This window comes from Procambarus clarkii, chromosome 60, assembly GCF_040958095.1.
Source record: "Procambarus clarkii isolate CNS0578487 chromosome 60, FALCON_Pclarkii_2.0, whole genome shotgun sequence".
Lineage (NCBI taxonomy): Eukaryota > Metazoa > Arthropoda > Malacostraca > Decapoda > Cambaridae > Procambarus > Procambarus clarkii.
The window spans coordinates 22,343,229-22,358,087 of NC_091209.1; the positions used below are offsets into that span (position 1 = coordinate 22,343,229).

Consider the following 14,859-nt stretch of genomic DNA (forward strand, 5'->3'; position numbering starts at 1 on the left):
GTACTGTTATATACCCAGTGTAGTCAGTTTATGTCAAGATAATACAGAGAAAGTCTTCCGTGAGATGCACTTCGCGGCTGGAGCGTTTACACTCACTTGTACTAGTGAGTACAGCGATGTACTCGCTAGTACAGCAAAATATACCAAGAACAACTGCTACAGTGTGGTTTTAGAAAGCCGAGTGCTCACCATACTCAACTTTGACTCATTTTAATCCTTATTGCGAATCAGACTTCTGTCATGTTCTTTATTTATGTACATGTTCATTTGCGAAACCTGTATATCTTGCCTCGATCATGGCGGCTTAGTTTAAATTTGTTAAGCATGTTATGAGCTTCAGGAGGAAGCCGAAGGTGGGTCAGGATGGGAACTGGGGAGTTGAGGCGAGATAAATTGTCTCTGTTACTTTATCCTTCACCTCTGCTGCCTCACCCCTCACCTCTGCTGCCTCACCCCTCACCTCTGCTGCCTCACCCCTCACTTCTGCCACCTCACCCCTGAACTCTGTTGTCTCACCCCTCACCTCTGCCGCCTCACCCCTCACCTCTGCCACCTCACCCCTGAACTCTGTTGTCTCACCCCTCACCTCTGCTGCCTCACCCCTCACCTCTGCTGCCTCACCCCTCACCCCAGGAGGAGGGGAGACGAGGTGAGGTCAGTGTGTCAGCAACAAGGCTACCAATCACACTTACGCCTCTCTAGAGAGCGGTGAGGAACAGCGGGTTTAACTGAGAAGTTTGTTGCCCTACTTCGCCTGGCAGTGAATTAATTCATTCCCGGTGATAAGTCTCTCCTTGGATCGCATCTGTCATCTCACTACATGTAATAATTACTTACGTTCCTCCCGATCTTCTATCTCAATTCATAAAGGAATTAGATAAATATATAAGTAAGTAATTATCAGAAGGCACCAAGCCGGGGATACTACGTTCCACCATCAGTGTCGCTGGGTGTTCAAGGGGCGCTAAATATCACTAAGAATGTCAATACGAGAACAAGAGCACATAAGACGCTCGACATCAAAGGTATCAGACTCAACAAGGATTCTCTCAAGGGACAAATGACCTCGAGGGCCAGTTGGAAAGCGACACACCAACCTCCTCAAACTCGGTACATTCAACAAGGAGGAACACGACTGTCAGAGGGACGATGCTGTTCGCACAGTAAGGAGCAGGACGGCGTCCCATTACGTGTTAATGGATAATTTGTTTATATATTATGATAACTACATAGTCTCCCCGCCTTGGCGCTTTCTTTTGATAATTACTTATTTAATGATAAGCAACTTTCTTATCTGCGTTAAGTAGATACAACAGTAATTTCTTTATGATTGGCGGAATGAATAAAATATATTTTCTGGTATGAATTCTTATATATCTGGTAATCAATTAGATTTTAGAAGGTATAGCAGGACATATTGAACCAGGAAACTGACAAAGTTAATCACGATGGTTTCATCAATTCTCGAGAAACTTGTTTGTTCAGAACACCAAGAGGAAATAACAGCGTGGCGGGCTAAGTTATTTAAAACCATACCTCTCTAAACTATGTATATATATATATATATATATATATATATATATATATATATATATATATATATATATATATATATATATATATATATATATATATAATATTCCCTTTAAACAAACGTATCCAGGCACATCCCTGGCAGCTGAGAGCAATTTACTTGTAAATCCAAGCAAATCCCCCGGCAAACTGTCAGTAATCTACTGGTATATTTTCACTTACCTCTCCGGCAGCTGACCTATATACCACCAGGAGCCACCTATAGCCCAGACAACTCCCGGCAATTTCCCCTCCCCCCCTCCAGACCCAGGTATATCTCAGGTAATTGCTGGCCATTAGCCCTTCCGACCAGGTATTCCCTGGTGCTATAGAGCCGGGAGAGGATGGGGGGGTCATTAAAACTTTGCCTACAAGCAGTCAGGCGCAACTTTTTCTCCCTGGACAATTATTTTTCAGGTGCCCGGTGGGAAAATAAAAGTCAGCCCACATTATATTGGTTGTAATCATCCAAAATAATCTCTGTGTGTGTTATAAAGTTTGGGATTGGTAGAAAATGTGCAGTTCGTATATAAATATTTATTTTCTTGCGTCTAGTTAACTTACAACACGTAAAAGTGATTTGAAACTGAATGGACTAAAGGTAAACAAGAAGAGTCTGTTTAACAGATAAAACACTGTAAGATACGCAGAAATATGAGAGTACAATGTTCTGAACTAAGAAATACAAAAGGATTTAGGTGATAAGAAAGGCTAGGTTCATTTAATAGTTTTTAAGCAAGAACATAAACCGTGTATATATATATATATATATATATATATATATATATATATATATATATATATATATATATATATATATATATATATATATATATATATATATATATATAGTAATATGTAGTAATAGGTAGTAATATGTATATATATGTATATATATATATATATATATATATATATATATATATATATATATATATATATATATATATATACATATATATATATATATATATATATATATATTGTTAAATATGACCGAAAAAGTAAGATTAATATTTCTAACACGACTTTTCCCAATATTTTTTATGTTTCTTTTTACTGTCGATGGTAATTGAAAAATCAATTCTCCAAAATTCATTTTTATTTCTAGTCTGACGCGACGCTTGAACGCGTTTCGTAGTAACGTATTACATTTTCAAAGACTTTAGTTTACACACACACAACTGTAACCTGAAAACACTAAACAGAGTCAGCTAATCTGTCATACATATACTCGCATTTGGGTGAAGTGATATGGTGCAACAGTTTTGGATGAGGTGAACAAACTTGTGACAAATACAAGACAGAACACGAAACTATGGGTATTAATTGGATATGAGAGCATAAGAATGGAAGTAACTGCAGAGGGCCTATTGGCCCATACTTCCTCTTGATGCTTCTATATTGGTTCGGAGTCTTGAAGTGGGTAGAATATAGTTGTGCATTAATTGGCTGTTGATTGCTGGTGTTGACTTTTTGATGTGTAGTGCCTCGCAGATGTCGAGCCGCCTCATCATTGCCCCATCGTCCTTCAGGCAAAGGTAAGCAGTACCTCCATGCTCAAGGGTTACCTTTACGTAAAGGGTTCATTATATATGTGCATCAAAATATAATTATTCAATCCCATCCTCGTGTTTAGGTAGTACATATAGTAACGATCAAGACCATCGTGCATATTAATGTAAAAGGCAGACAGTAGACATCCGTACCATTGATTTTAGACAAACCGGAAAAGCTTTTCTATTTATCTTGCAAAGAAAACGTAACCTAACCTAACCTTCCTAGGCCTAATACACGCCATCTGAGGCCTAATATAGTACACGTGATATAATAGGCCTAGGAATATTTGTTTGGTTTTCAGCTTTATTTTTTCGGACTCTATAAAGGAACTATTTCCAAATTTTATTATCTAAATGCCTTTTACGTCAATTTATGTACGATAGTCCACATAGTTACAAGACGTACTATCTAAACAAAATGATGTGTTGAATTGTTCACGTGGTATGATACTTTGAATGTATAAAACTTGTCAAAAAGAATATATATAATTAGTTTTCTTGCCATTTCAGGTAAGTTGTGATTAGCTCATCGAGGGACAGAATCCACCAATCTTTAAGGTACGTAACAATTTTCTTCTGTTTCCATTCCTGCCATATTATGATGTGTGGTAATTAATCGCAACATAAGAAAAGTCAGATAACAAAGTCACTTTATAAACAAAGGCAGAAGCTGTACCTTCGAGGAGGACCATCTTGGAGACAACGTCCACAGAGAGACAATGTCTCTGGTCACTAGTGCAGTGTAAGCTAGGTTTATCCCGAGGAGAGAGGGGGGGGGGAAGCCAAGCGTTGAGCCGCATGATTCATAGTTGAAGGGGGAGAAAAGGGACCCCTGGGTGAATCCTTCTGTGGGTGTGTGGAGGCGGACGTGTAGGATGAAATACGTCCAGCAAGTGACGTCAAGCAGCTTAGTGAATATGAAGTGAGTTGGCCAGTCAGTTGTCTTGGAGGACTGAGCCAGAGGTCTGGCTAAGACAACATCGGCACAGAAAACAAGGTAAACGCCTGATAACCGATCACCTGTTAATTGGTTTGGTCTGTCAGGTATCTGAATTAGTGGTAAAGTGACTTTGTTATAAGTTTCTCAGTGTAGAGTGAGCAGTTGTAAACGTGTTCACAGAGGCACATAATGTGACGCAGTTGATAAATTCGGATAATTCAGTAACATATAAAGAGCGGCAATTATATGCATTGATGGAAATATAGCAAACGGCGAAGCATTTTCGGATTAATTAAACATTGCACTGCATACAGCGCCTTTAGGCGCTCTGAGAGTTGTGCTATTTTGTTTAATTGGGCTATATTTTAATATTTTTTTAATGCTTTCATTGCTCTTTGTGTTTTGAAATGGAAATAGTTGAGTTTGGAAACATTTTGACATTAACTTTATCTAAATATTTATAAAAACAATAAAAACATGTCCTTGACAATTGCACTAAGAAGTATTTGCCGAAGCCAGGTGCGCAGTGCAGTGGTGTGCAAGGGTCGGAAATGTGGCCAGCCACAGACTGATGTTTGAGACAGGATTCGTCCTAAATACTGGATAGTAATGGCGGTGTTGTGGAGAGCTGAGGTGACTGCCGCTCTGCTGGGTGTAGTGACTGGTGAGGGTGTTGTGGAGAGCTGAGGTGACTGCCACTCTGCTAGGTGTAGTGACTGGTGAGGGTGTTGTGGAGAGCTGAGGTGACTGCCGCTCTGCTGGGTGTAGTGACTGGTGAGGGTGTTGTGGAGAGCTGAGGTGACTGCCGCTCTGCTGGGTGTAGTGACTGGTGAGGGTGTTGTGGAGAGCTGAGGTGACTGCCGCTCTGCTGGGTGTAGTGACTGGTGAGGGTGTTGTGGAGAGCTGAGGTGACTGCCGCTCTGCTGAGTGTAGTGACTGGTGAGGGTGTTGTGGAGAGCTGAGGTGACTGCCGCTCTGCTGGGTGTAGTGACTGGTGAGGGTGTTGTGGAGAGCAGAGGTGACTGCCGCTCCGCTGGGTGTAGTGACTGGTGAGGGTGTTGTGGAGAGCAGAGGTGACTGCCGCTCTGCTGGGTGTAGTGACTGGTGAGGGTGTTGTGGAGAGCAGAGGTGACTGCCGCTCTGCTGGGTGTAGTGACTGGTGAGGGTGTTGTGGAGAGCTGAGGTGACTGCCGCTCCGCTAGGTGTAGTGACTGGTGAGGGTGTTGTGGAGAGCTGAGGTGACTGCCGCTCCGCTAGGTGTAGTGACTGGTGAGGGTGTTGTGGAGAGCTGAGGTGACTGCCGCTCTGCTGGGTGTAGTGACTGGTAAGGGTGTTGTGGAGAGCTGAGGTGACTGCCGCTCCGCTAGGTGTAGTGACTGGTGAGGGTGTTGTGGAGAGCAGAGGTGACTGCCGCTCTGCTGGGTGTAGTGACTGGTGAGGGTGTTGTGGAGAGCTGAGGTGACTGCCGCTCTGCTAGGTGTAGTGACTGGTGAGGGTGTTGTGGAGAGCAGAGGTGACTGCCGCTCTGCTGGGTGTAGTGACTGGTGAGGGTGTTGTGGAGAGCAGAGGTGACTGCCGCTCTGCTGGGTGTAGTGACTGGTGAGGGTGTTGTGGAGAGCTGAGGTGACTGCCGCTCTGCTGGGTGTAGTGACTGGTGAGGGTGTTGTGGAGAGCAGAGGTGACTGCCGCTCTGCTGGGTGTAGTGACTGGTGAGGGTGTTGTGGAGAGCTGAGGTGACTGCCGCTCTGCTGGGTGTAGTGACTGGTGAGGGTGTTGTGGAGAGCTGAGGTGACTGCCGCTCCGCTAGGTGTAGTGACTGGTGAGGGTGTTGTGGAGAGCAGAGGTGACTGCCGCTCCGCTAGGTGTAGTGACTGGTGAGGGTGTTGTGGAGAGCTGAGGTGACTGCCGCTCCGCTAGGTGTAGTGACTGGTGAGGGTGTTGTGGAGAGCTGAGGTGACTGCCGCTCTGCTGGGTGTAGTGACTGGTGAGGGTGTTGGGTAAACGTTGCCTGAATACTGGTGTCGGTCGACGTTAATATGTTAGGGAACAATGGTGAACATGTTGATGAGGGCAGAACCTCATTACGGGGTTCAGAGAAGAGACTCAAGTAGTCGGGCTTGTAGCTCGGGTGGAGGTGAAGGAGTTAAAGCATGATGGAAAAAGAAGCGAAATTTTAAGCCTTTAGATAAGATAGTGAGAAAGAAAAGCGGCTCTCTGAGGTAGAAAGATAATTTGGAGGCTAGGGATTAGTACGCGAGTGGGCAGATAAAACCTTCGAGAAACGGCATAAGAGTAAAAATCAGATGATTCTGAGATATAGGATGGATAGATCGCCGTCTAAAAGATAACGATATTCGGCTAAGGTTGTGTGAGGATGAGAGTGAACTTCTTCCAGTTATCAATGCCGCAGAAAGCGATATTTTTATATGTTTTAGAATGAGGCGGAGCCACGTGGATTGCCTAATGAACCAACACGTTCTCCTAAGGCCAAAAACTATCGTATAAGAAAATGATAGTGGCTCGTGAAGTTCTCCTAAGGCCAAAAACTATCGTATAAGAAAATGGTAGTGGCTCGTGAAGTTGACATAATGTCCCGTATTCTGTGCGTGGATTCCCTGGTAGGTTAGGTTAAGGCATTTAATAAGACAGCTTCTTGACGTTGGGAACACTGGACTGCTATATCACCCAGTCCAGGTGCTTAAATATAATGTGCTATAGAAATGTGCTATAGAAATGGGCTATAGTAATTTGGTATAATAAATGTTCATTTTTATGCCGCCGTGGTCTACAGATGCTGACAATTTCAGAAGACACGCGAGTGACGATAAATATATCGATTGTTATGAATAAGATCTCGACATTTATTTATTTATTTATTTGTTTATATATATACAAGAAGGTACATTGGGATTGTGAGGATACATTGTATATTAATTACAATCTTGTAAAGCCACTAGTACGCGCAGCTTTTCGGGCAGAAATATATATATTTATATATTATAGAGGACATACTCTCATGACACAACTGCCAATTGGTATACTAAAAATATAAATATGAAAATAACATTACAGACAAAACATTACAAAAACAAAACATTAAGTTCTTTTTGTTTTGCAACACCATAAAAAACATTAGTTTGTTGAGGTAATTGTTCCTTAATATACAAAATCATGCATACAAAAAATTCTTAAGAAAGAAATATTTAAACACAGCCACTCGTCCTGGAGCAAATCATGGAAATAGTTTTTCGTTAAATGTTCAAATGAAAATTGGGGGAACTTTTATATATGACTGGTAAATAGTCATGTATTTATTTTGTCTAGTTTAGCACTCCTTTGTGAATCTATTTATTGTGTTTTCTTTTAATTAACATTTTGTTGACGGTGTTGCATGTTGTTGATTGAACATTTTGTGAGCTTTTGTTTACTGTGGCTTGGTACCTCACTTATGGAAGAGCTACAGTAACTGAGTTATCCTCATAGAACACAACCAACTTCCTCCTCCCCGCTCTCTCTTCCTCTACTCTTCCGCTCCACTGCTTCAGCAAACACTCCATAGAAATCTCCCCAACCATCTTTCAATCTGTAATCCGCTGCTATTCCTCTACGATTACCACAAATCGATCAATAATCCGGTTGGTTATGTGGTTATATATATATATATATATATATATATATATATATATATATATATATATATATATATATATATATGTATATATATTATAATTGTGTGTGTGTGTGTGTGTGTGGTGTGTGTGTGTGTGTGTGTGTGTGTGTGTGTGTGTGTGTGTGTGTGTGTAAATCGCGAAAATTAACACGTGATGAAAAATGTGACAGTGTGACCACGAATGAAGAATTGAAACAGGAATTTCCTTAAGTACTTTCGTTACGTATTTAATAATACATCTTCAGAGGGGTCTTCTTCTGAAGATGTATTATTAAATACGAAATTACTTAAGGAAATTCTAGTTTCAATTCTTCCTTCGAGGTCTGACACTGTCATATACATATAAAATCTCCAGTACCAGCTGGTAAGAGGAACACTGTTGGAGAGGCACATCAACACACTTGGGACTGGACACCTCACTGAATATATCTCCTACAGCACACATCACTTACTAAACGCTGGCTCTACGAAGAACGCTTCTTCGCATTCGGATTATGCAGCAATATATCTGGTGGAAGACTATAATAAAGTTATCTCCAGATACAACAAACTTATGGAGATTTACAGGACATTCAACAACTGACTTTACGACATGTGAGGGACATGAACCCCGTGATCTCTTGACTAGTACATCGTATTTTGAGGCATAAATCCCCAACGGCCAAAATATGATAAATTTTTAAATCATAGCTGCTCACAAATTTGACGGGATGTCACGTTTTCTGTTCGTGTGTACTCGGTTACTATATCGTTTTTGTGACGTTGTGATAATGTCAGAGGGCGGGGTATATGAACAAGAGACTCAGTTGAACACGATATACTAGAATGAGCCAGAGTTGCGTGAGGCTTCCCCCAGTCTTAAGGCAGTAAAGAAATAAAGGTAACTCCGGACTCAATACACAGCTTCAAAATTAAGCTTCCTAGAGCTAAAATGACTTTGGAAATTTTTGTTCTAACCCCCAAAATGGTTAGAGGCGAGACCCAAGAGCTAAAGCTAAAGCCAATAAAGCAAAGCTCTGTAAGCATACTCACAGATGCTCAAGCATCCACCACCACCTCCTCCCTCACAAACAAACTCACACGTGAAAACCCTCAAACTTCCAACAGCGGACCTAATTACGCTAATCACTAAAACAACACAACACTACGTTCCCCGAAATTAAAACTTCAGAGGTGATTGAGTAGATAACTTTACATATTCATTAAGGGCATTGTAGTGTGTGTGCGCGCGCGTGTGGGTGGAAGTGTGTGCGTATTTACTATATGTGCCTGCAAGATCCAGCTCTTAGCTCTTGGACCCCGCCTTTCTAACCATCGGTTATCTAATGTTCTGACTGCCGAGCAATTTTTTCTCTATCATATCTGCTACAAATGTTTCTCTCTCATACACGCACACACAGATCTCAGCCCGTAGAAGCTGTCCTAGCTCCCAGAAACCTATTTACTGACAGGTGAATAGAAGCACTAGGTGAAAGAAACTCTGTCCATTTCTTTCTTCCTCGACCAGGAATCGAACCCGGATCCTATGGTCTACCACACTACAGCGCTGTTGCTTGGCAGTGTGTTTATTTTTTATTGTGATTTTATGTATCGTGTTTTCCTCCACGGTGCCTGTTCCTGCTATCTAGGTTATTTTAACAGTAGACTTGGGAATTAAGATTTGTAGGAAACTCGGTTGAAAGCTGTTTGGCAGCAAAGAAATGTGTTATCCGTTTCTGTCCTGTTCTATTGGTGCTTGTTTAAAATTAGTTTGTCTTGTTGTTCTTAATGAATGAACTCTGTTAACACATATAATGAATGAACTCTGTTAACATATGTGATGAATGAACTCTATTAACATATGTGATGAAGGAACTCTGTTAACACATAATGAATGAACTCTGTTAACACATATAATGAATGAACTCTGTTAACATATGTGATGAAGGAACTCTGTTAACACATAATGAATGAACTCTGTTAACATATGTGATGAAGGACCTCTGTTAACATATGTGATGAATGAACTCTGTTAACACATATAATGAATGAACTCTGTTAACACATATAATGAATGAACTCTGTTAACATATGTGATGAATGAACTCTGTTAACATATGTGATGAAGGAACTATGTTAACACATTTAATGAATGAACTCTGTTAACATATGTGATGAAGGAACTCTGTTAACACATATAATGAATGAACTCTGTTAACACATATAATGAATGAACTCTATTAAAACATATGATGAAAATCCCTGTATTTTTGTCAAGCATGGAACAATATCACTCTTATTTATCAAACAATAGTAATTATGCATCTCCAAAACAAAACACCCAAAAGTGCCCATCAATCGACCGCCTTATATTGCAATAACTTTCATTACATAATCCAAATATTGTCCCAAAGTAGGTCCAAATCTGAAAATATTTTAGCAAATCCTCAGCAGCTTTACTGAGAATCTCTTTTATCCTTTCTCATTCTCTCTCTTGGGACCTAAATAGCGTTATAGATTATCATACTCTTAGTGTGTTATGGCTCGATCGATCTTACGTCGAAAAAAATTAAGATAGATAAAGAAGAGCAATTTGTGTAAAAGGGGAAGATTGCCGAGCTGGCCGTTGGTGATATCGTCACCTCAAGTGATATCGTTTATCGTTGAGATATATTCTTGGATTTATGTCGCTGCGATATATTCATAACTGCTATATCGCTGTGGTGTATTCGTGGGTATTGTAACATTGCGGTATATTCATGCTATAGAGACCAGGGAATTGTCTGACCGTAAAATTTCCTAACTTTTTCGTCTGCTTTTTCGTTATCCTTGTTAATCTGAAAATCATGAATTGTAGTGTGATGTTTTTATATATAAAACTGAACTTCTCTATGATCAACTTGGCTAATATAAAAAGACGGACGATAAGATAACAGTCGTTTTTCTCTATTATAACGTGTTTTGTATCTCGCCACCGCTAGGCTAGGACGGCCCGATACACTGCTAGGCTAGGACGGCGCGATACACTGCTAGGCTAGGAGCGGTCCGACACTGTTAGGCTAGGAGCGGTCCGACACTGCTAGGCTAGGAGCGGTCCGACACTGCTAGGCTAGGACGGCCCGATACACTGCTAGGCTAGGAGCGGCCCGACACTGCTAGGCTAGGAGCGGCCCGACACCACTAGGCTAGGATAGCCCGACACTGCTAGGCTAGGAGCGGCCCGACACCACTAGGCTAGGAGCGGCCCGACACTGCTAGGCTAGGACCGGCCCGACACCACTAGGCTAGGATAGCCCGACACTGCTAGGCTAACGCAACCTCTGCCTATTACAAACGCCCTACAAAATAAATTGAGGACTATATCTACAAATGAATATCTGAATAATTTCTCAGTGTATTCTAACTTCTGTATGTATTGCCTGACGGAAGCAAGACCCAATATGCCGAGGAGCCGCCACCCTCTATGCCCAATAAACTTTTCTAAACATTTCCAGAGCAATAGCCGTGACAATGTATTATTCTATATTTAAAAACTATTTCACAATCATTTCTAGACAATTTTTTGGCATCTGGCCGAATAACAATGAAGTGGTCCCGGCGTACTGGCCGCTCCCGCTATAATTGGATTGTTGTTATTTTTTCACAGCCCCAAAACAAATAGATATAATTAAATCTGGATCTTCCAAATACATTTTTTTTTGTTTAATAGAACTGCACTATTGCGAAAGTCTGGTGGATAATAATTTTCAGAGGGGAAGCTGCTTGCGCGAATTGTGTTGTCTATTTTATCTGTACTGAGATAAATGTGCAACTCAATTTTTGGGAGGTTCGAATTCTAAGAGAACAAAGGAGACCGAGTACATAGATGTACATAGATGTACATAGATGTACATAGAAGAATGCAATATTTTATTGGTGCTTACTGAGGTTATTATCCGTTGGGAACACTAAACTACTGTCACTTGACAATGATTATATATATGTGCTTCAGCCAATAGTTTAGACTTATGGTCTTGTGTATGACCCTCTGTCCTGTGTGACAGTGAACACCAGCATTATCCTCACTTTAATAATACTTCATTGAAATCCTCAGATTAAGCAAAATTGTAATTAATTTTGTCAATAAAGATGTTAATCAAATAAGTTATAATTCTCAAACATAGCAAGCAAATGTACTACATATAATAGCTTATAATAATAATAATTGCAGGAACATTTTATGCAATATTTCCTATATATAAATAAAAAAGTATTTACGGATAACTGTAGCTGCCTTTCTCGCACGGTTGTGTCCGCTCTAGCTACATGTATCATGTATCCGAGCATCACGTATCATCCGTCTCTCATAACGGGGCGTTCCTGACAAACACAAGTTATCATATTAAACACGTAAGGCGTAACGTTATAACACACCACGAAAATCAACTTTTTTTTGTTCGTAACGTTGCAATACCGCTTGGTAACCCTCCGAAGGTGCAACCGAGTCTAGACCTAAGTGCAACATGACCAATTACTTGTTCCAATATGAATATGATGTATTTAAGTCTGTTGCATACATCGTTTTGTAATTCCCAGAACCTAATTCTTATTTATTCACATTATCATTTTTATCTAATTGTGCATTTCACTTCCTTCGACTCTCGTACAGTCTCAAATTAATGCAATTTCTATTGTGTCATGGCACGCTTGCCAGATACCTGCATCACTAACTGTTGCCATTTAATATGCAGTCGAGTGTATTCCCCTTGTTAGGTATGAGAACACGCACCCATGTCTTTGCAAGTATTTCCAGTGATCAGTTGCTGTAAGAATATCCACACTTGAGAAACATCAACACAGGCTACAGATTTAATCATGTTATTTAACAACTTCAATGTACTCCGCAGTAAGTCGCTAAAACATGCTTCTTGCATTGCAGTCGCTAAAACACACGCGATAAAAATATATGTACATAAATATATGTAGCCATAATTATTCGAAACTACGTCAACATTCATTGCAGAAAATATGTGGAAACATCATAAACAATTAACACTGTTAAAAATCAGATTGAGCAAAATGCACTAACTTTAAAAAACCAGCAAACTCAAAGTGTAAACATTCAGTATTGGAAAACATGCACGAACATCAGAAAGGTAAACAAACCCTAACACGCGTCACACAATACATATAAGCCACACATCTAACTACACAATCGTATACAATCAGACATTCAACAGTGCACGTAAACTCATCAGACAAAATCACACACAAACATTAACCAGTAACATATAGGCATGCAAATAAGGTCCTGTCAGTGCATATTTACCTTAATAACTGACGAGCACAAACATACACAAAAGGAAGGCTAAAGGTTAACGCAATATCTACTCAGTAAACATACCGTGAAAGACCAGCACTCGAGCAATAACTTAATTAGTTTACGTCGTCTGTGATCACAACAAGGCTTACGCATTTGAGACGCATTTTGTTATATAATTAGTATATTAAAAAGTCCTATGGTGAGATACAGCATATAGCTGATGCTGTAGAAGGAAAATAAAAGCCACCAACGGAAGGCATGATGAAGAGACATCTGCTTATGAGAACGCCCTTCCACATGACAGTCAGGAGAGCTCTCGCGACGACTGAGGGAGGAAGTGATTGATCAGGAAAGAGCGCCGGGCCCAGATGACTATATACCACATGGAAAAGATACAATAGGACGACGGAGTGAAGGAATAGAGTGCAATCACTAGGACCATCAGTGATCGAACACCAACCTTGTAATAAGCGAGGCTGTCTCTGTCGCAAGCAGTCTAAATGGCAAGTGACACTGATCGAGGTGTTTCTCGGATCAATCTTGCATGAACTGTGTGTCAGCAAGTGTTTCTGTTATAGTTCCCGGTATTATTTAACACACTACAGTAAATGTCTCAACTGACAGGTTAAAGAATTGCAGCTTGGTCCTTTATCGTAGTTATGTTATCTGATTATTTAATACAAACAGAACAAACAGTTAAAAAACAAATAATACGTTATCTGTAAGTCCCAGATTGGCTTTCTCTTTGAAGATTTTCACGAAAAAAGTCGTTAAAGATCATTTTTCATTGCAAGTGATAAATTATCCACAATATTTAATGCAAACATAATTTGTACTTGATGGAGTCAAAAGCTTCAGCGTGTTTACAGATATATATCGGTACTAGTGAATATACTAATTAATATATGCTTGCAGGGCTAGTTAATGGGACCCGACTTTCAGTCACTAGTCGTCTATTGAATATTTTCTGAGCCCTCTTGTTGCGTATCATAACTACTCTTAAAACTATGTATGGAGTTAGCCTCAACGTCCTCCCCTATAAGCTCATTCCACTTCCTCATATATCTTACGATGAAGAACAGATTTCTCTCCTCCCTGTAGCTCGTCTGACAGTCGTGTGTCCACTCGTGCCCATTCGTCATGCCTCGTTCATGCTAAACATTGCTTTCTTGTCCGCTTTTTCTACGTTGCTAAAAACCTTATATGTCCCAATCATATCACCTCTTACCTTTGTCTTGACATCGTGGCAAGGTCTAGTTCCCTCCTCAGTCTGTCTACGCAGCTCAACTGCCAAAAGAATGGTTTCTTTGACCATGTCGTGGTACAGTTGAGTAGAGCGCGTCTGGCAACACTCAGCGTATAGGTTCGAACCCTCATCACCGCCCTTATCAATTTGTTCATTTGATATATCATGTTATTGTGACTTCTGTGTGTAGTGTACGGTACTGGAAAAGAACTTGTGTTCTCACAGAGGCAACATGACCGAGGAGAACATTGGACGGTGCCAGGACACATCATGGACCTTCATGTGTCCTCTGGAGAGTCCTGCTAAAGTTGAGGTGGCGAGGTGATCCCAGGATGTATTAAGGACAAAATGAAAGGTCAACAATTCGTGCTATAGGTCAGGTGGCATTGTTAAAGCTGACACCTCTCTAGTGCCCGGGGCTCCTCTGTTACTATGTCGGAACTCATCCTGGCATTTCACAAAACATCACTAAACCAATTTGACCAACATAGAAACTTCGAACATTGAGTTTATTAAGATTCTCAGCAGTACAGATGTAATTACTAGATAAACTTTATTTCATATAGCATATACACAACTACATATGGCATC

The 14,859-nt window shown here is 40.5% G+C and overlaps 1 protein-coding gene across 1 annotated transcript in view; it reads right to left on the reverse strand.

Moving 5' to 3' along the window:
• The window catches only part of LOC123767010 (mucin-13-like), a 43,679-nt gene extending 29,342 nt beyond the window's left edge, over window positions 1-14,337 (reverse strand). Inside the window, exon 1 of the mRNA XM_069307338.1 lies at window positions 14,251-14,337. Within this exon, the coding sequence (XP_069163439.1) occupies window positions 14,251-14,337 (87 nt within the window). The remainder of the gene's footprint in view (window positions 1-14,250) is intronic.
• Window positions 14,338-14,859: the final 522 nt, after the last annotated feature.